Genomic DNA, 19,823 nt, shown 5'->3' with positions numbered 1-19,823 from the left:
CCTTGGGCTCCTGAGCAGTCCTTACAGATTGTTTTCACAGTGTTGGGGAGGAAGGGGCCTTGTTCATCTGATCAGCTTTGGGGGACTTTCTGGGCTTTGTGAGTTGTTTACTTTAAGAGTCTTAACAAGCCACCCCTCAGAATTTCCCAAGTCTTTAGGATGTACTGAGTTTTAAAAAAACAAAAACAGAGTTGTTGGCAGTAGGTTTTTCCCTGCCAGCCTGGTCAGGTCCCACCGCCTTGCCAGTCCCAAATAACACGCAGAGACACTGTATTAGATATAATTCTGTTGGCCAGTTACTAGTTTCTTATCAGCTAGCTCTGTCTTAAATATTAACCCATTTCTATTAATCTAAGGACTTCCATGTGGTCTCATCTTACCAGAGAGAGGGGCTGACGTTCTTCTCTCTCCGTCCTCCATCTTGGATCCTCTCCCTACTACTTCCAGAATCCTCCTAGTCTCCTAGTCCTGCCTATCTTGCTTTCCTATTGGTCAACAGTGCTTTATTCATTAATCAATAAGAGAAACATATTTACAAAATGACATCTCCTATCACAGAGTTTCTCTGTGTAGCCCTGCTTGTCCTATAACTCTCTTTGTAGATCAGGCTGACCCTGAACCCAGAGATCCACCTGCCTCTGCCTCCCAAGAGCTGAGATTAAGGGTGAAAGCCACCACCATCTGGCTGCAAACTTACTTTTAAGAAACCCTTCTGGGGTTAGATGGAAGACTCAGTGGTTAAAGAGCACTGGCTGCTCTTGCAGAGGACCCTGGTTCAATTCCCAGCACCCATATGGTGGCTCACAACCATCTGTAAGTCCAGTTCCAGAATATTTGATGCCCTTTTCTGGCTACTGTGGGCACTGCATGAGCATGGTGCATATACACACACAGGTACGTACACACACACACTAATTCTTTAGAAGGTCCTTCATAGGAAAACATAAAAATATGCTGTGCAGAGATGCAAATTTCTCTTCATAACCTAAAGTGTTTTTATGTTTTTTCTCGCTTGGACTAACAGTGTTCTGAATGCTAGGGAAGTTTTCTCCCAGGGAGCTACAACCTCAGCCCAAAGCTGTGTTTTGTTTCATGTTTTACATGTCCTTCATTGTAAGGAGGCACCTTGATGCTCGCCTTCCTTCCCATAGCTGTTGGGTGATTTTCATTTCTCTGAGTTCAAGTTGTGACCCATCGCTCTGCCTGTTCACAAGCTTTTCCTCCTGCCTAAAGTGCTCCACTCACATTGTTTTGGACCAGTGTCAATCTTTGACTATGTTAGATGCACTGTGAGAAGCTTCCTGTTTGGCCCACTTCCTCCAATCCAGAAATAACAGCTTCCTTTGTATGATTCCCACAGTGCTCAAGTTCAGCATGTCCTATTGGGTTACTTGGCATAATGCATGGGCTCACCTTCTCTTCTACCAGTCTCCCTCTGGGTCTTTGAGGGCAAGGACCATGTTTCATGCTTAGAGCCTCCTCACCTGGTATATAATACCTGACTGAATCTAGATGATCATAGAGTGAATGAAATGTGAATTCTCCCACTTACTACACTTATTTTATTTCACATTTCGTGTGTTTGTTTTGTTTGTTTGTTTGTTTGTTTGAGACAGTGTTTCTCTGTGTAGTTTTAGCTGTCCTGGAGCTCAGTTTGTAGACCGGGCTGGTCTTGAACTCAGAGATCTGCCTGACTATGTCTCCTGAGATGTGTTGGCTTCTGCCTCAGGAGTACTTCGATTAAGGGGGGGAGGGGCACTACCACTGCCTGGCTGTTCTTTAGCTATTTCAACATTTTTCTCATTCCCTTTGTATTAATGACCTCCAACTAGAGACATATTTATCATGAGGAACTCAGGAAACAACTTTGGTTTTAAAGTCTGTATAATGGAGCTGGTGACACAGTTATGTTTGACAATGGCAAGGCTGAGGCAAGGCAATGGTAGCACACACCTTTAGTCCCAGGAGGGAGAGGCAGGCAGATCTCTGTGAGCTCCGGGCCAGCCTGGTCTACAGATCAAGTTCCAGGACAGGCTCAAAGTAGAAAAAAAAAACAAACAAACAAAAACAAAAAACAAAAACAAAAGCAAACCGATACAGAGAAACCCTGTCTCAAAAAACAAATAGAAAGAAAGAAAGAAAGAAAAAAAAAAAAAAGGCTGGAGAGATGATTCAGTGGTTAAGAGCATTGTTCCTCCAGAAGACCAGGGTTCAATTCCCAGCACCCACATGGCAACAACTGTCTGTAACTCTAAGATCTGACACTTTCACACAGATGTTCCTGCAGGCAAAACACCAATGTACATAAGAATAAAGAAATTATTTTTTTATAAACTGGCTAGCATATAAACTGGTCTACAAAGCAGTTCCACAGCAGGCTCAAAATCTACACAGAGAAACCCTGTCTGGAAAAAACCAAAACCAAGCAAACAAACAAAGCTGGAGAGGCTCAGTGATTGAGCACTTGCCTAGCATGCATGAGGGCTTGGGTTTGATCACTAGTACTTCAAAAACAACAAATAAAACTGTGGCGAGGTGGTGCACGCATGTAATTCCCGTACTGGGGAGGTGGAGGCAGGAGGATCTCTAAGAGTTTGAAACAAGTCTAACCTGGTCTACATAGTGAGGTCTAGACCAGCCAGGGCTAGGTAATGAGACCCTGTCTCAAATCAAGTAAATAAGACACCTGTAGTAAAAAAATGAATGCCTTGTTGATGGGGAGGGAGCTCATTTAGTAGCTCAGCTGCCAGGGAGGCTGAGGCAGAGTGATCACTTCAGTCCAAGAGTTCAAAACTAACCTGAGCAATGTAATGAGACGACCCCCCCCCCATAATAAAGTACTTTACTTCTTCAGAGGCGAAAGCTAGATAAACAAAACTGCTTTCCTTTGGGAACTACTTTGCGGTGTTTTACGAAATGAGGTACGGTGCTAATATATGACCAGAAATTATTCACACACAGAGCTAATATACATGACCACACAAATGCACATAAAATAATGCATTGAACAAGAGACGCGAGTGTCTTCAGCCTCAAACTACATACAGGTGTGAGAGGGAAGGAAACCGAAGGGAGGTTTGTTTTGTTTTTTGTAGACGGTGTCTTGCTATATGGCTGAGATCCTCTTGCCTCTGCCATGCGAAAACGTGGGTTATGAGCATGCGCACCACGCACGGCTTGCGAAAGTTTAGCCTACCGATAGGTGCGTTGTGTAACCACATCAGGGGAAAAAATTAGAAAAACATACAATCGTTGTACTAACATAACTACTTGCCTACACGACTCAACTAAAAAGCACTGCGCCGCAGGACGTAGGCCAGCCCCGGCCAAGACGCTAGGCTCCGCCTCCTACGTCACACGACGCACTGGCTTGCGTCAGCACGCTCCGGAAGTATCGTGACTCCTGTGAGGGCCCTTTTCTAGGCTGTCTAACATGATGCCTGTGTGTGTTTGTGTTATCCGGCTGCCTTTACTCTGCGCTGAGGAGAGCGTCCTCACAACGTCTCCCGGTTATCATGGCGGCGCGGTTCTCTCGACGTGCCTCTCAGGCCCGGCGTTTCTTTTCAGGCGGCGCGGCGGGCAGCCCACGGGCCTTGTAAGAGCGCGCGGCCCCGCCTCCTTCCTTTTGGCCGCGGCAGCCATCTTCCAGGTTGGTGGGCGCGTGGCTCCCGGGGCTTACGGTCCTCTTCCGCTGCACGAGGGGCTCAGGCCGCGGAAGCTGCGTGTCAGGGTCATGGGAGGACTGTCTGGAGGCCGCTGGCCTGGGCGGGAGGGTGCCAGGGGCTTCTGTCGGGAGAGGCCGGGCCGGGCTCAGTCCTGGCCGCCGGGCGTCCGCCTATCTCCAAACGCGAGCATGTGTTGTCGGGTTTAAAAGACTTGAAAGTCGGCTTGGGTGTTAAGGAGACTTGGGTGTGTGCGAGCCTGGATTTCAATCTGGCGAGGAGCGTGCCCGCCGAGTCTGCTTGGGTATGAGACCCCCACCTCGGGAAACGAGAAACAGTCATTTGCAAATTTTGGCCCTAGAAGGCGATAATAGGAAGGAATGGTAACGTTAAGGCTGCCACACCAGTGCTTAAGATTATTGGAGCGAGTTGATTACTTCACACCATGCTTTGGGGGTTCGCTTGTGGCTCGGAGTGATGGCCAGGAGTGGCAGGCATTTCTGCCCTGCATGACTGGAGTGGTCTAAACCTCGTTGGAAGGCAAGATGTGGTTCTAAATAATTGTAGGGAAGTTCCTAGATGGTGCTAAAGTAGCTGCTGATTGAGTGGTCTCATTGGGGACTATAGTTGTTACCATGGCTGCTTATGTAAATGGGAAGTCCACGTACAAGTAGGAATGTCAGCATAAGTAGGTCTTTGTAGCAGAAAGCGTGGTGGAGGCTTGTGTCAGATTTACCAGAGATTGAGTCTCTGTACACAACTTCCAAATGCATAAGCAGATGGAAGTGTAGAATTATGAGGTTTTTACATTCCAATCCCAGTTAACCCTCCTCACCTCATTTCCCGTGTGCTGCTGGGAGAGGATAAGGCCTCCCCCAGGAAATCTAAGTCTGTCCCATTGCGTCGTTGAGGCAGGACCAATGTACCTCCCCACACCTCCATGTGTAGGCTGAACCGAGGTATCTCCTTATAGAATGAGCTCCAGTGAGTCAGTTTGTGCATTAGAGTTAAAGAGGCTTTTGACAGAGAATTCGGTTAATAATAAAAGGAAATTAACATCAATTATCCTGAAGTTGGAGGGTTTCACTATCCCTGGACTTCTAGACTGTTCTTGTAGATGCAATGTAGTGTATGTTGGCATGTTCTATATTGTAGTAGGGAAGTGTTTTGAATTTAATATTTAGTCCTGCTGGCTTTAATGACATAGTTTTCTATCTGTGGCTAAAAGTCTTAAAAAAGATGGCTAGATAATTTGTTAAAAGGAAATCATGGGGTTCCCATTTACAATCCGTGCACTTGAGGATTAGGCAGGGAAGTTCTGAGTTTGAGGGACCCTGGTCTGTTGGGTGGGGAGTGTGTGATAATCCTGCTTTTTATATTCCCTGGTTAGTTTTAAGGGATGCTTGCTAACATTAAATTTAAATTGTTATCTGACTGCTAACTTTTCTGGGTTTCAGTAACTCGCCAAAATGACAAACACCAAGGGAAAGAGGAGGGGCACTCGCTACATGTTCTCTAGGCCTTTTAGGAAGCATGGTAAGTGGCATGATCCTCCTTGATACTTGTGTTTGTGTCTATCTGTGGTTAATAACATATGCATGTATTCTGTCATAAGCAAAAGCATGGGCCTCATGACTTAAGTGTCCGTGCAGGCTTAACACTGGAAAGAAGTGTTAAGACTGTTAAGTCTTAAGACTGGCTTGGCTTATACGGAGAAATCATCCATTACACTTAATGTAACTGCCAAGACTTGTACTTTGTGTTGAAGAAAGTGCCCTTATAAAGGTACCTTTTCTTGATATTATCCTAATGTTTTTTTTTTCTTTTATAGGAGTTGTTCCTTTGGCCACGTATATGCGAATCTACAAGAAGGGTGATATTGTAGACATCAAGGTAAGTGGAAGAAACATCAACATACGTTACAAACTTGCTGGATGGTGGTACTGCAGGCTTTTAATTCCAGTACTCAAGAGGCAGGGGGATCTTTGAGTCTACAAAGCAAGTGCCAGGACAGCCAGGGGAGTTACACAGAGAAACCCTGTCTTGGAAGAAAAAAAAAAGCAGCTGGGAATGTTGATTTAATGATTTAAAGTTAATATAACAAATGGGGGGAGGGGTCAAATAGGTTGGTGGCACACGCCTTTAATCCCAGCACTCAGGAAACAGTAGTGGGTGGATCTCTTGAGTTTGAAGTCAACTTGGTCTACAGATAGCCAAGGATGTGCAGAAACCCTGTTTTGAAACACCCGCCGCCCCTTCCCCCAAATGGCTGGCTCCTGCTTTTAATCTGAGGATTCAAAGGCGGGCAGATTTCTTAAGTTCAAGGCCAGCTGGGCTGTACAGTTAGAACCTATCTCAAGAAATGGGCTCATTGTTAAAGATGGAATTGCTTTTCATGAATGCCCTAGTAAAAGCTGTTTTCTTTGAAAGTTGGGTATATTCATGTGCTCTGGAACTTTATGATGAATGTCTGTTTGATTGCTTGATGCAATATGAAAACCACATTTCACCGGCTCTGAGAGTTCCTGAGTTGCCATTTAAAGGGAGCCTTGGTTACTTAAAGCAACTTGAAAAGAAAAATTGCTGGAATAACACTTTGTCTCTTGACTAGGGAATGGGCACTGTTCAAAAAGGAATGCCCCACAAGTGTTACCATGGCAAGACAGGAAGAGTCTACAATGTCACTCAGCATGCTGTGGGCATCATTGTAAACAAGCAAGTTAAGTAAGTGGAATAGCTTTGTTTGTGACTGAGTCGGTCTCACACCCCCTTTCACTTTGCCAATTGGACTTAATGTCTTCATTGGCCATTCAAGTGGGGCAAAGGAAATAACCTTTTAAAACTCAGGCAAACTTAAGTGTTTGTCTTGTAACCTGTCAGGGGAAACATTGACCTTCACTGGAAATCTGGTGCAATGGTTGGTGCTGGTGTGTTGATAGTATTAAAGGTTCATTACAACCTTCATTAATTACCCTGGTTTGGCTGAGTTACTATTGTGCTCTCAGAGCCTCTTCCTTTGGGTAAGAATGATTGACATGCTTGTTGATCATGATTGAGGTGTTAATTTACTAGATAACAGCTGGCAGAACAGTGTGTGTTTCTGTTGGGTTTCTGAATGAAGCACTTAGAGGATATATTGGTCTGTCCAGGGGCAAGATTCTCGCCAAGAGGATTAACGTGCGGATTGAGCACATCAAGCACTCTAAGAGCAGAGACAGCTTCCTGAAGCGGGTGAAGGAGAACGACCAGAAGAAAAAGGAAGCCAAGGAGAAGGGCACCTGGGTTCAGCTCAAGCGCCAGGTGAGATCCAAACCAGGCAGCTGCTTACTACTATTAGTAGTAGCCTTGAGGAATCTTTAATTGAAGCTTTGTTGACTTTTTGGAATGTTTTCATAGTCCTTTTCTTTCTTTACCAGCCTGCTCCACCCAGAGAAGCACACTTTGTGAGGACAAACGGGAAGGAGCCTGAGCTGCTGGAGCCCATCCCATATGAATTCATGGCCTAATGTACAAAAAGAAATAAAGACCTGGACTGTAAAGGGTTTTTCTTAAGTTGAAGTGTGGTGTCTTTTCCCTGAAAATGTTGAAGCAGATCTTAATTATACTGGTTTATTATGTCTTTCCTATTCAAAATTTACCATTTCCTGCTAAATGATAATACTTTGTGTACAGAAAATACACTCATGATTAGGAAAATAGCAAAATAGTTGCCCTAAACTACCAGGGGAAAAGACAGAAAAACTAGAGAGTGGCCGGGCATGGCTGTGCTACTGTAATCCTTGCTCTTAAAGGCTGAGGCAAAGTGGGAGGATATCAGGGAGTACTACCAGGTGTTCCCTGAGTGAAGATAGTGTCTTCTAACTATCCTACAAAGGGGCAAACAAAACTTAGCCAGAAGATGGTCAGTATGGCCCTGGAGAGTTGGCACTGGTTGGTGAAATTCCTGATCCTTCCATTAAAGCCTCATGTTCTACAATAGGGACTGAGACCATCATGAATGTTGAAGGATCATATTAACACCACAGCATATATCTTAGGAGTGGCAGAGTCATATATCTTTGACCCCATTTTAAATGTGATTGGTCAGCTTCCATCTTTGGAACAAAATCTTTGGTCCTTGACAGGCCTGGTCAGTTCTGTGTTCTTTGCTCTGGATCCTGTCACTTTTCTGGTACTCCTGTGGTTGCCTTTAGTGTCTTAGCCTTCAGCTTTTCTGTAAGGCCCCACTCAGCAAATCTGGGTTGGGCTCTACAGTACCAAATGCTGGTAGCTAATTGCATTGTTCTGGTGCTTGGTGTGGTAGTATGTATTGAAACTGAACAGTGGAGAAGGTAAGTTTAATTACAGTTAACTTCTAAAATCCTATTAGGGAAGTGGGGGTTACATTCATAAAACTTGAAGTACCTAACCATCTCCACAAGCAATGGGACTAGCACAGCTTTTTAGCTGCTAGTGATGAGCTTAAACCACCTGTCTACATGTGTGTGGATATACACGTGTCAGATTTGTAATTCATAGGACCACATCTTCAATCTTTTCTGAAGTGAGTGGGGTCTTTGCTAATGCCTACCCCAGTCCCCAAATGGGATTCTGTCTGAGTTAATTTAGATCTTTGACCCCTTTTTGGTGACAATTTTTAAGAGCAAATAGTTTTATAGCAGCTGCTAGGGTTCTGCTCTGGTCTTAGCTTTACTCTTTGGGCTCATGGGCACTATGGTCTGTGTCACACTTGTGGGGCTTGTTTATACAGTTTTCAGCAGATTCTTCAGTGCCAGTTTCTGTTAACTTTAGAAACATCCAACCCCTTGGGCTGTCAGCTATGGACTGTTTTCTTTGAGTGCCAAATAGCTCTCCAGCATTCCATCCTAAACAAATTACTTTAAAATCTAGTCCCAGCTGGCTGCTGTGGCTCCTGCATACTTCCCTGTGATGCAGAAGCAGGCTGTTCAAGGCCAGCCAAGCCTATATAGTGACACCATGTACCAAAACAATCTAGTTCTCAGGGCTTTGGGAATTGGGGTGGAGTTCTTGTTTGCTGTTAAGGTAGGTGAGTGCAGTGCACCTAGGTTGTGGCACTCCACTTACACACAACATCAGTACCTGGCTCTGGGCAAGCAAGGCAAGTTCTTGGTCTTCCTGTCAGGCCACCATCCCCTGAATAACTTGATGTTATCTGCCTTTTTCTTATATTGACAATAGTACCAATGTTCTTGATAGTCTCTTAGGGTATGCTATTTCATCCTCATGACACCGTTGAGATGTGAGGACTGCCATGCTTTATGTGTAAGTAAACTGCAAGACGCTGGCAACACTGAGCCCTGATGCTGTGATGCTCCAAAATTGCCTTCACAGCCTGAGTCCTGTGTGCAGGCTGCACTCCCATAGCTAGTATGTATGAGTGAGTGGTCTTACAAATAACGACTTTTTTTTTTTTTTTTTTTGAGGCAGGTGTTCTCTGTATAACCCTGGCTGTCCGGGAACTTAAACTTTGTAGATCAGGCTGGCCTCACATTTACAGAGATCTGCCTCCTGAGTATTAGGGTCAAAGTTCTGTGCCAAGCCGATCCATGGTGGTACACACCTTTAATTCTAGCATGGGGGAGGGGGGGAGACAGGACACATAGAGGCAGGTGGATTTCAGTGAGTTTGAGGCCAGTCTGGTCTACAGAGCTGTTGCACAGAGAAATCCTGTCTAAGGAAAAACAAAAAAACAGGATGATGAGTTCCAGTACCCATTGTGACACTGAATCTGACTTCCACTAAAGGTCTGTGCCATCACCACCCAGCCAAACTGAGGACTTTTTTTTTTTTTCTCACTAAGGTATACATTTTTCTCCATTCCTCTTCCCTCTTAACCCCCTCTCACCCTACCCCCTACCCACCACGTTCCCAATTTACTCAGGAGACTTTGTCTCTTTACCCTTCCTAGGCAGATCCATGTATGTCTCTTAGGGTCCTCTTTGTTACCTAGGTTTCCTGGGTTGTGAAACTGGGGACTCTTACTATAAAGTCTCTGTGTGTTTGGTCTCACTTCTGCTAAGCTTTGAAAAACTAGTGTTTCTCTGAAGTCTGGTTACTGTTCTGTGTGTGAATATTTGGGATTGTCAAATCTGATGTGAAGTGCTCTGTACTTTCCCAGAAAGTCCTGCAGTCTTCACCTTCTGTTGCTTTGTCAGTTAACATGGCACAGGGCCAGAAAGAACAATGTCCAAAAGTCCTTGTACACTTACAGTCTAACTTACACCCTGACCCGAGGAGAAACCTCCCTTCAGGAAGGCTAATGTCAGTGAGGAAAGGAGCAACTACCAGCAGAAGTGATTAGCAGGGGTTCTCAACCTTCCTAATGCTGTGACCCTTCAGTATCCTTCCTCATGTTGTGGTGACCCAACCATAAAATTATTGCTCTGCTAATGTTATGAATTGTAAATATCTGATATGCAGCCCACAGGCTGAGGACCACTAGATTACGACCACTATTATTTTAAGGGCACCTATTTAGAAAATTCTATTTGGTGTACAGCACAATTTTCTAAAACACAAATGGCCAAGCATAATTTTTAAAGATAGGCTTCTTCATAATTCTGGGTAAAAGAATCATTTGCTGATGCTTGACTTATATTGGCAAGTGGGACTACAGAGATGGCTCCATGGTTAAAAGAAATGGCTGCTCTTGCAGAGGACAAGGTTCAGTTCCCAGCATCCGCATAGTGTCTCAGGACCATTTAGCTCTAGTTTGAGGGATCCAATGCCCTCTTCTGGCCACTGAGTATATTGGACACATGGACACATAACATGCAGAAAAAAACCCATAAGTAAAAAAAAAAAAAGCCAGGCTAGGCTGATGCCTTTAATACAATATCATCACTAGGGAGGCAGAAGCAGGCAGATCTCTCTGAGTTGGAGGCCAGCCTGTTCTACACAGCTAGTTCCAGGACAGTCATAGCTGCATAGAGAAACCCTGACCTGAGAGGGAAAAGAAAAAAAAAAAAAAAACTCTCTAATGGCTTTTACCAGCATGGCTTTTTAAGACTGCAAATTTGGTAGGAAAAAATGTACTTCTTTGTTACTGAGTTTGGATTCTATTTCCTTTCATCTTTGCAGTTTGGGGGCCCTTGCTGACCATTGTTGAAGTACCTTTATTTTCCAGCTGATACTTGGTATCATGGTTTTGAATATCATTTATATCCTGACAGTGACCCTGACTTACAAAACTCTCCACCCAAGCGGTGGCTTTCTGACATTTTCCTTGTGTGACTTGTATGTAGCCCAGAGCTTGGATTTGGTTCCATTTCCCCTCCTCGCTGTGCCTTTGATATGCCAAGCACATACTTCTTCAAAGCTTTGGTGGGTGATGTTTCCTTTGCTGGAAAGTTTGTCCTACATAGATGCCTGTGGTTTGTCCCCTTTCCATAGTCAACCTCTGCCCAGATTTTGTCAAGACTGTCTCTTAATGGCCCATAAAAATAGCAAACTCCTTTATCATTTTTTGTTCCTTTATTTTTTATAGTGCTTATGACCCAATATATCTTTTTGTTGGGCAGTCTGAGTTTTTAATCAACTTATTTATAGCTTCTTTTAAAAAAAAAAACTATTAATCTATTTTTATATTCCAACCCCAGTTCCCCCTCTCTCCTCTCCTCCTGCTCCCCCATACCTCCCATTTGCTCCTCAGAGAGGGCAAGGCCTTCCCTAGGAAGTCAACTACGTCTGTCCCATCATCTCGTTGAGGCAGGACCAAGGCGGCTCTTGTTGGGTTCAGAAATACTTATTGCCATGGAAAGAGGGCAAACAAGACAGTGTGACACTGAAAGTGATGACAACTTGGAAGTTGCAGAAGACAGATATTTGTGTGCGACCAGGCAAAGGGCACTAGGGATGTAAAGAAGGACACAAAGGACAGTTGGTGGCAAGGCGTCTGTTTCTGGCTGCCCAACCCCCCATAATTTATTGAGGATTCAGTAAGAGGGCGGTGGCTTGGGCAGTAATGGAGTGGTTCCTGCAGCTTTTCTGCCCCTACATGGTCACTGACTATTCTGCCCCCCCCCCCACTCCCCTCACCCCCTGAGACAGGGTTACTCTAGCTTTGGAGCCTGTCCTGGAACTAGCTCTGTAGACTGGCTGGACGAACTCACAGATATCCTCCTGCCTCTGCCTTTTGGGTGCTGGGATTAAAGTTCACCACCAACACCCAGCTGGTCCTGGCATCTTGTCCCTTTCCTCTTGCTGCTTCCCTGACTTCAACCTACAGGCTTGGGAAGCTAGCAGTTGAGCAGTAGTCTTTGCTATGCCTTCCTGGTCCTTTTTGTGACTAAATCTGGTGACCCACTACAAATCTGGCTTCCACCTTCCACCATTCTGATGCAACTGTCCTCAGAGGTTGCCAAATTCTTGCTAGTTAACACATTTAGAGACTTTTCAAATTAATTTTTTTTTTTTTTTTTAATCTCCTTCCTTAATGCTTGGCAGGGCCAACCAGTTTTCTTCCCAGGGGCTTCTGCTCTACTCAGGCGTGTCAGTCAGGCTCCTCGGGGCCACCGTGAGTGGCTTTCTTTGGTTCCCTAGCTAGCAGCACCAATGTCACCTGTGAACCTGCTGAAAATGCAGATTACACAGGGCATGACACATGCCTTCAGTCCCAGCACTCAGGAGGCAGAGATTGAGGCCAGCCTAGTCTACAGAGTGAGGTTTAGGACATCCAGGGCCACACAGAAAAACCCTGTCTCAACATCAAAAATTCCTCCAAAAACAAGGTAGCAAAGCAACAAGGAATAACGCTTGAGATTGACTTCTGTTCTGCCACACAAATTTGATAGAAAATCAAATTTGAACATTTTTTATAGACAAGTATTTTATAATGATGAATTAAGTCTTTCGCTACAGGAGTATCTGAAGGCATGCAGGAGTATCCGATATGCAATTCTCTGGTCCCACAGAGTAAACTGTTCTTTTGTGTTCTGTACCCCACCCATCACAGGGTTTTCAGTTACCCTGATGGTCAGATTGAAGTAATGGAGGGAGTTGGTAAAGGACAGAAGTTGGCTTCGCCTTCTGGGAAGAGGTTCACAGGTAGAGCCTCTGAAGCTCCCTTAAAGTCAGTAATCAAGGACTTAAGACAGAGTAAAGCGTTGGTGGACCCTACAGGAACCAGAGTGGGACCCTGGGCAAATCTCACCGAAGGGCTAGAATTTGAGTTCTCATCTGTCTGGTAAAGAGTTAATAACTTGCCCAATCGATATTATTTGCTATTTGCAAATTCTGCCCTTCACACTCATTCTAGACACCCACAGATTTGTGGAGTGTTCATGCCCACACACTCCTATTATCTTTGTAAAAACCATTCAGCGTGCCTGTTTTACATTGGCCTGAAGCTGTTACCACAGCTTTACATAACTCTAGACACACGTATGAAACAAAATAGAACCCAAGCGGCATTGATTCAGGATAGCCTATTTATAATTCTCCAGCATGGTGGCTTATTGTCTTCACTGTGAAGGGTCAAGTTATTTTGTGTATCTGTAAATGTGAGGAGCTTATCCCAGGAGAATGGAGACACACTCCAAGCTCTTCCAAGCAAGGTGCACTGCAAATGCAAACTGGAGCTTAATTACCAGGAGGCAAAGAACAGGCCATGGAATCTTTTTTTTTTTTTTTGAATGGCATTAAACTAGTGGTTATCAACCTGTGGGTTGCAAACCCTTTGAAGGTCGAAAGGTCCTTCACAGGGGTCACACATCAGATATCCTGCATATCAGATACCTATGTTATGATTCATAATACTAGTAAAAGTACAGTTATGAGGTAGCAATAAAGTAATTTCATAGTTGGGGACACCACAACATGAGGAACTGTATTAAAGGGTCACATGCAACATTGGGAAGGTTGAGAACCACTGTCTTAAACTAAGGGGCAGGGAATATAGTAACTGGAGTGAAATGATAGCCCCAAGTTTAAATCAAGGCAAGTTTTTTTTCTCTTGAACATTCTGCATTTTTGTCTCAGGAAAAGCTAAGGGAGTTTGTGACCAATTGCATTATCCCTTGCCCAACTTCCATTCAGTGTGTTCCAGTTTTCATGGTGTTAATAGAGTCCAAGAGGATCCCCCGTGCCAGTTCCAACCTTCATTGTCAGTGGTTTGGATCATTGCTCTCCTTTGTTTTAACTTCTCTGGCTATTAAGATGTAATGTATAGTTTTTCTTTTTCTTTTTGTTTGTTTTTCAGGACAGGGTTTCTCTGTATAGCCCTAGCTGTCCTAGGCTATACAGGCTATTCTGCAGACCAGACTGGCCTCAAAATCACAGATATCTGCCTGCCTCTGCATCCCAAGTGCTGGGATTAAAGGCATACACCACCAGACATTTTTTTTTCTTTTAGCTGGGGCCTCATGTGGCCCAGAATGGCCTCTAACTTATTACATAGTCAAGGATAGCCTTGAATTTATGATTCTTCTGCTTTTACTTCCCGAGTGCTATATGCTGAACTCAGGGTAGAACCCAAGCCCCGGGGTGTGCTAGGCAAAGATTTTTGCCGCTGAGCTATGTCCCCACCCCCAAGAACTGTTTAGTTTCATAGTTAAAGAGGAAAAACAAGTAGTCCTCCCTTCCCTCTCTATCTGGTTAAGGACTTGATGCTACAGAAATCATCTGTGTTCATTAGGGAGAGTCCAAAAGACTACAAGAAGCATCAGTCCAGCTCCACAAAGCCTCTCAATAGGCTCTGGAGAGCAGCACTTCCTTAGTGGCTCCTTAAATTGGTCTTGTATCCCAGTGCCCAAGCTTTTTCTCCAGGTAGGGAGGAAAGCCCTGCTTCATGTCTCTCTAATTAGACTGAAAGTTATGGGAAGATGATTACTTTGTGAAAAGATTAAAATCAGTACTGCTTCACTGGTAGGCGTCTCTCAGAACATCTTTTTCCAAGGGCATCAGAACAGCAGATGTAAACAGGACTTTTGGGCATTCCATTTCATACAGTGGAGTCAACGCCCATCCTGTGGTGTGTGTGCATACCTCTGTGTGTATGTGTGTGTCTGTGGTATGTGTGCATGCCTCTGTGTGTGTGTGTATGTGTGTGAATGCCTGTGGTGTGTGTGCATGCTTGTGGTGTCTGTATGCATGTCTGTGTGTGTGCGAGTATTTTTTTTTTTTTTGGAGGACTTCATGCCCCTTTAGGTATCCCCGCTTGCTGGGGAAAAGGGTTCATAGTAGGACTCCTTCCCTGTGGGAACAGACAGCAAACAAATATTCCAACTTTAATGACAGCTGAGACTGAGAGGCTAAGATGGAGGTAACAATGCGGGCAGTGGCTCCACAGTGTCCTCAAGAGAGTGGCAAGTAAGCAGATATGCCATCTATTCTAGCTGACAAGGAGCACCATAGTCTTCAGTTGAGAAAGAAGGGATGGAGAAAGCAGGGAGACACTCAGAAATGTGAGCAGAAGAAATCAAGGAAGTGAACGATTGACCAGTGATACCAAGGAAGTGATAGGAGAGGTTGCAGGTCCTGGCTTGGGCGACTTGCTATGTACAGCTCATCCATTAGCATTTTCAACAGCAAATCTCAACCCATTCTCTGTCACTTCCTACATGCTAGCCCTTTCTGCTATGACTTGCTGCTCTGTCTTTAAAGGGATGGGGCAGGTATCCCCATCTTAAATTCAAGCTGGCCTTGTGGTTTGCTTTGGTTACAGAATGCACCAAATGATGGGTTCTGCCTTAGCGCCACCCAGCCTCCAGAGGCCTTGACCACTTCCGCTCACTGTTGGAACTGTGCTCAGCCACTCGAAGGGCAAGCCTTGCCAACGTCCTGGAGGAGCCAGCAGTGAGTGAGTCTGTCAGTCTAGCCTGTCATTTCCCTGGGGCTTGTAAATTCTCAGCTACAGCCTCAGAGAGCTCACTCAGGCTTTCAAAACCTGGCCTAAGAACAGACCTGAGTGTCACACTGTAAACTGTGGTTTGTCATGTTGTGCAAGCTAGCTGATAAAACTGGGATGAGAAAGGCAATGAGTCAGAGTGGGGCTGTCCAGTAGACAGCTGGGCAGGTGGGACTAAACTATAGGAGACTGCAAGGCTTTTTTCTGGCTGGTTATGGTGGGATCCAAGAACCAGCCATATTTATCTTCTGTGCCTGCTTCCTCCTACTCACACCCCCTATCCTAAATTTCACCACGTACCTACCAGGAAATGTTTGAACAGTGAAGTAGATCCAGGAGCCAAGCGCACATGGTGGTATTTACCGTGGGGGAATCAGGCCAGAAGCAAGCTCCCTGAGTCTGAGTGAGTCACTTCATCCTGCAGCAGCAGAAAAGGGGCTGCCTGGGTTTGGATGCTGAGTTGTAGGTCACGACTGCCCCCTAAAGGAGTTCTCGGGTAAGTGTCAGCAATTACCTTGATTCATACTAAATTAGTAAATTAGGGGCCTTGCCTGGGCCCTACCCTTTTCCAAGGTGATGTCACCCCTCAGTAACCTCCCCCCTTTTAAAAACTATTTACTTATTTATTTATGTATGTATATTTGAGACAGTATCATGTAGTCCAAGTTGGCCTTGAACTGAAATCCTATATGTAGTCAAGGATGACCTTGAACTTTTGACCCTCCTGTCTCTACTGGGTGTGGTGGCACATCCAGTTTACAGGGTGCTGAAGCTCGACTTCACGTTTCCCATCAGCACTCTGACAAAAATTGGATCTCTTCTTCCTATTGTCCCAGAAACAGCCAGCCAGTTGCAGGCTTTTGTTTGTTCTTCCTGGTGGCCCAGCTGAGCTCTAATGTTCGCTCTCCAGGCTGGCCGCTGCGGGAACCATCACAACCGGCAAGCACAATTTGAGCCGAGGACTCTCTTGGGCTCCACAAGCTGGGACCCGCGCGCAACTGGGCAAGCAGAGCGCGTCAGGCTGCCCGGAGGTGCGCACGCCCGCTGGTGACAGTCCCCTGCGCGCACACTACTCCCACCACTCCAGGAAGGGGCGGGGAATAGGAGGTTCTAGAGGCGGCTTCCCGGCTCCCCGAGCTCTTTAAAAACCGTGATCTGGGGACTACTCACTGGCCGGGCTGCATCCCGCCTTGTGTGAAGCTATCCTGCAGCGCGGTCGCGGGACGCGCCCATGCGTCCGCCAACCATGTCTGGGCACTTTCTGCTGGCTCCCATTCCCGAGTCCTCCTCCGACTACCTCCTGCCCAAGGACATCAAACTGGCGGTGCTAGGCGCGGGTCGTGTGGGCAAAAGCGGTGAGTGGGTCAAGGGAGCGCGCTGCCCTGCGACAGCAGGGGTTCCCACCCGCAGGGATACAGGGATGTGGAAAGACCCCCGCCTATTTTCTCTGGCAGTCCATTCCTGAGCGCTGGACGGGGTTGGCGGCTGTTGAGGGTCGCTCGCTCCAAACCCAACCTTCACATCCCACACATCCCACGGGGAAGCCACTTTATCCCCAGGAACCTGGGGAAAAGCGAGCTGTTCCCGTGACCCACTTCTTCAGTTGATTTTCCTACTTCATTTTCTAGCAATGATTGTGCGCTTCTTAACGAAGAGATTTATCGGCGACTACGAACCCAACACAGGTTAGTCATACTGGCTTCCTGTTCCTTGGCTTTTGTGCTTGAGTCTGTCTGTCCGCCCTCCCCTCCTTTTCTCTTTCCTTTGCCACCAGAGCGCGAGAACTCAAATGCACACTCCTCTTCGTTGTGCAGGCAAACTGTATTCGAGGCTCGTCTACGTGGAGGGGGACCAGCTATCACTGCAGATCCAGGACACTCCGGGAGGCGTCCAGGTAAGGACTGACTGTGAGAAGGGTGTGTGGTGCAGCGGCATCTAACATTGAGGCATTGCCTCCGGGTCCCAGTGAGATGCCTCAGCTTGTCTAATACGCATTTAAGTGTAGGTGTGGGCTGTCTGTCACAGGTGAGCTGAGGGTTGAGATGTTGGATGCCCTCCAAGGGGGAAGGGACTGGTTAGTTAGAACTAGTTTGCTCTTAAACACTACTTTTAATTAATTAATTATTTTAAAGATTGTGTCTTGCTATGTCGACCTGGATGGCCTATCACTTGCTTTGTAGTGCAGGCTTGATTTGGATTTACTGTAATCCTTGATGCCTCAGCCTCCCAAATGTAGGGATTACAGGCTGAGCCACCCACCCCATCCTCCACCCCCTCAGCAGTAGTTTCTTTTGCAGCTCTGGCTGACCATCATTGCCTGGACTGCTTAGGCAGGTATCAACACTTTTAGAGAATATCCAGGAACAATTTAAAAACAAAAGCTGGCACGTGGGGGATGGGAGGGGGTGGGGGCGCAGCGCTGGGGATGTAGCTCAGTAGTAAGCGTTCACGCGCCGGTCTAGGGTCCAATTCCCAGAATCACATCAAAGAAGCAAGCAGTAGGTGGGATTCTGGAGGGAAAGGGTCTGCTTCCTGGTTAGGACTGCCAAAAATGTTAGGGGCTGTTTCACCAAGCCAGTAATTGCAATCAGATAACCTCTTGGCCATCAGTCTGGAATGCAACTTACTAATTGCTCAGCCCTTCTAGGGAGGAAAGGTCATGTGCAAGAGTTCAGAGAAAGGAATTCGTTTCTGCAGCATTCTCAAGAAGTTGTCTGCTAAAAATATTTTTTATGGGCTTGGGATTAGATATTTATGTTGGCGTGTTTCCAGAGTTTTGTTTGTTATGAATTAGTTCCCTGAAAACTAAGCCACTCTGGGCTGTGATTATCCTTGTCAGAGCTCACTGAAGACTGCCTGTTGAGCTGGGGGTTAGAAGTGTATAGCCATACTTGCTCAGAAAGGAATCCAGGGTGAGCATTGGTCTGAGACTTCCTCTGTCCAAAGCCTCTTGCAGAAAGAATTGAGGTAGAGCCTGACAACTGCATTTAGCATTCCTTCAAGGGTTTCTCCAGTGCTGTGTCTGAGCTTCTTTGACCAGGTTCCATTTTGGTTTTCCTCAGGCCCAAGACAACCTCAGCCAAATGGTGGACTCTCTGTCCAAGTGCATGCAGTGGGCCGAGGGCTTTCTGCTGGTCTATTCCATAACAGACTATGAGAGCTATCAGTCCATTCGGCCACTTTACCAGCAGATCCGGAAGGTCCACCCTGATGGAAAAGTCCCTGTCATCATCGTGGGCAACAAAGGAGACCTCTTGCATGCCCGGCAGGTGCAGACACATGAAGGTCTTCAGCTAGCCAACGAGCTGGGCAGTCTCTTCCTTGAAATTTCCACTAGTGAAAACTATGAAGACGTCTGTGATGTGTTTCAACATCTCTGCAAAGAAGTGAGCAAGCTGCACAGCCTCAGTGGGGAGCGGAGGAGGGCCTCCATCATCCCCCGGCCTCGATCCCCCAACATGCAGGACCTGAAGAGGCGCTTCAGGCAGGCCCTGTCCTCCAAAGTAAAAGCCTCCTCTGCCCTGGGGTGACCCACCTCAAACAGACTGGTGACTTTTATTATTATTATTATTATGCATTTGTGCAGCCACAAAGACTGGGCCTTTCCCCTTTAAAACATATTGAGAGTTTATTTTTATAACGACTTTATTGGCTTTCAAGTATATGTGTATTTCTGAAAATTCAAACAATGATTGACTAGAAGTTGGATTTTTTTTTTTTTTTTTTTTTTACTGTAACTGTTAGCCACTTTTCCATTAAAGGCAAAATGGCAATACTATTCCTTGTTTTCTGAATGTCTTTTTATAGAGATCTTGCTTGCATGAGAGCCCAGAAGTGCTCAGTGCTTGGCCTTGAGTCTGAACTCTGATTGGTGTCTCGAAGCAGGGAGGGGGTCACGCAGGAGGAGGGAGTCAGCTCTGGGAGAGAGAAGCATGCAGAGGAGGGAAAGGGGTTTGCATAGCTATAGGAGAGCTTTAATTAGGGCAGATCTTCACAGTCAGGAAGTTGACACTGGTTTTCCAGCAGAGTGGTATGTTGGGAACTGATGCTAAAATGCTATGAACTGTCATTATTATCTACTTATTTGTACAAATTAGAGTTTAGCCTCACTACAGAATATTTTGGAAAACAAAAGCCCTAGATTCTGGCACATGCCCATGATCCTATCCCTCAGAAGCCTGAGGCAGAAACACAAGTATCAGACCCCCCTGAGCCATGTGTGGAAACCCTGTCATAAAACCAGTGTCTGGCGACAGAGCTCAGTGGTAAAATGCATGCTTACTGTGCTCAAGGTC

The 19,823-nt window shown here is 45.8% G+C and overlaps 2 protein-coding genes and 2 non-coding genes across 4 annotated transcripts; all 4 read left to right on the top strand.

Moving 5' to 3' along the window:
• Positions 1-3,945: 3,945 nt before the first annotated feature.
• Rpl21 (ribosomal protein L21) lies at positions 3,946-7,206 on the top strand. The gene is made up of 6 exons (XM_051205250.1): positions 3,946-3,966; positions 5,120-5,198; positions 5,494-5,555; positions 6,274-6,386; positions 6,812-6,962; positions 7,079-7,206. Exons 2-6 carry the CDS (start codon positions 5,132-5,134, stop codon positions 7,166-7,168), a joined length of 483 nt encoding a protein of 160 aa, XP_051061207.1. The 5' UTR covers positions 3,946-3,966; positions 5,120-5,131; the 3' UTR covers positions 7,169-7,206.
• Positions 6,116-6,186, top strand: LOC127237356 (small nucleolar RNA SNORD102). Its single transcript, XR_007835838.1, has one exon. It is a non-coding gene; the product is annotated as a small nucleolar RNA SNORD102 (small nucleolar RNA).
• On the top strand, positions 6,425-6,553 carry LOC127237357 (small nucleolar RNA SNORA27). Its single transcript, XR_007835839.1, has one exon. It is a non-coding gene; the product is annotated as a small nucleolar RNA SNORA27 (small nucleolar RNA).
• Positions 7,207-16,672: 9,466 nt separating the features above from the next.
• Rasl11a (RAS like family 11 member A) lies at positions 16,673-19,306 on the top strand. Its single transcript, XM_051205290.1, has 4 exons — positions 16,673-16,883; positions 17,157-17,213; positions 17,343-17,422; positions 18,591-19,306. Exons 1-4 carry the CDS (start codon positions 16,760-16,762, stop codon positions 19,056-19,058), a joined length of 729 nt encoding a protein of 242 aa, XP_051061247.1. The 5' UTR covers positions 16,673-16,759; the 3' UTR covers positions 19,059-19,306.
• Positions 19,307-19,823: the final 517 nt, after the last annotated feature.

Source organism: Phodopus roborovskii, unplaced genomic scaffold, assembly GCF_943737965.1.
Source record: "Phodopus roborovskii unplaced genomic scaffold, PHOROB, whole genome shotgun sequence".
In the NCBI taxonomy this organism is placed as follows: domain Eukaryota; kingdom Metazoa; phylum Chordata; class Mammalia; order Rodentia; family Cricetidae; genus Phodopus; species Phodopus roborovskii.
This window is presented reverse-complemented; position numbering and strand designations above follow the sequence as displayed.

Bases quoted from the DNA above. Each gene is read 5' to 3' on its own strand.
- Rasl11a (XM_051205290.1), top strand. From the start codon at position 16,760: ATGCGTCCGCCAACCATGTCTGGGCACTTTCTGCTGGCTCCCATTCCC. The intron at 17,214-17,342 runs GTTAGTCATACT...TTCGTTGTGCAG, and splicing joins CGACTACGAACCCAACACAG to GCAAACTGTATTCGAGGCTC. The intron at 17,423-18,590 runs GTAAGGACTGAC...GGTTTTCCTCAG, and splicing joins ACACTCCGGGAGGCGTCCAG to GCCCAAGACAACCTCAGCCA.
- Rpl21 (XM_051205250.1), top strand. From the start codon at position 5,132: ATGACAAACACCAAGGGAAAGAGGAGGGGCACTCGCTACATGTTCTCT. The intron at 5,199-5,493 runs GTAAGTGGCATG...TTTCTTTTATAG, and splicing joins TAGGCCTTTTAGGAAGCATG to GAGTTGTTCCTTTGGCCACG. The intron at 5,556-6,273 runs GTAAGTGGAAGA...TCTCTTGACTAG, and splicing joins GTGATATTGTAGACATCAAG to GGAATGGGCACTGTTCAAAA.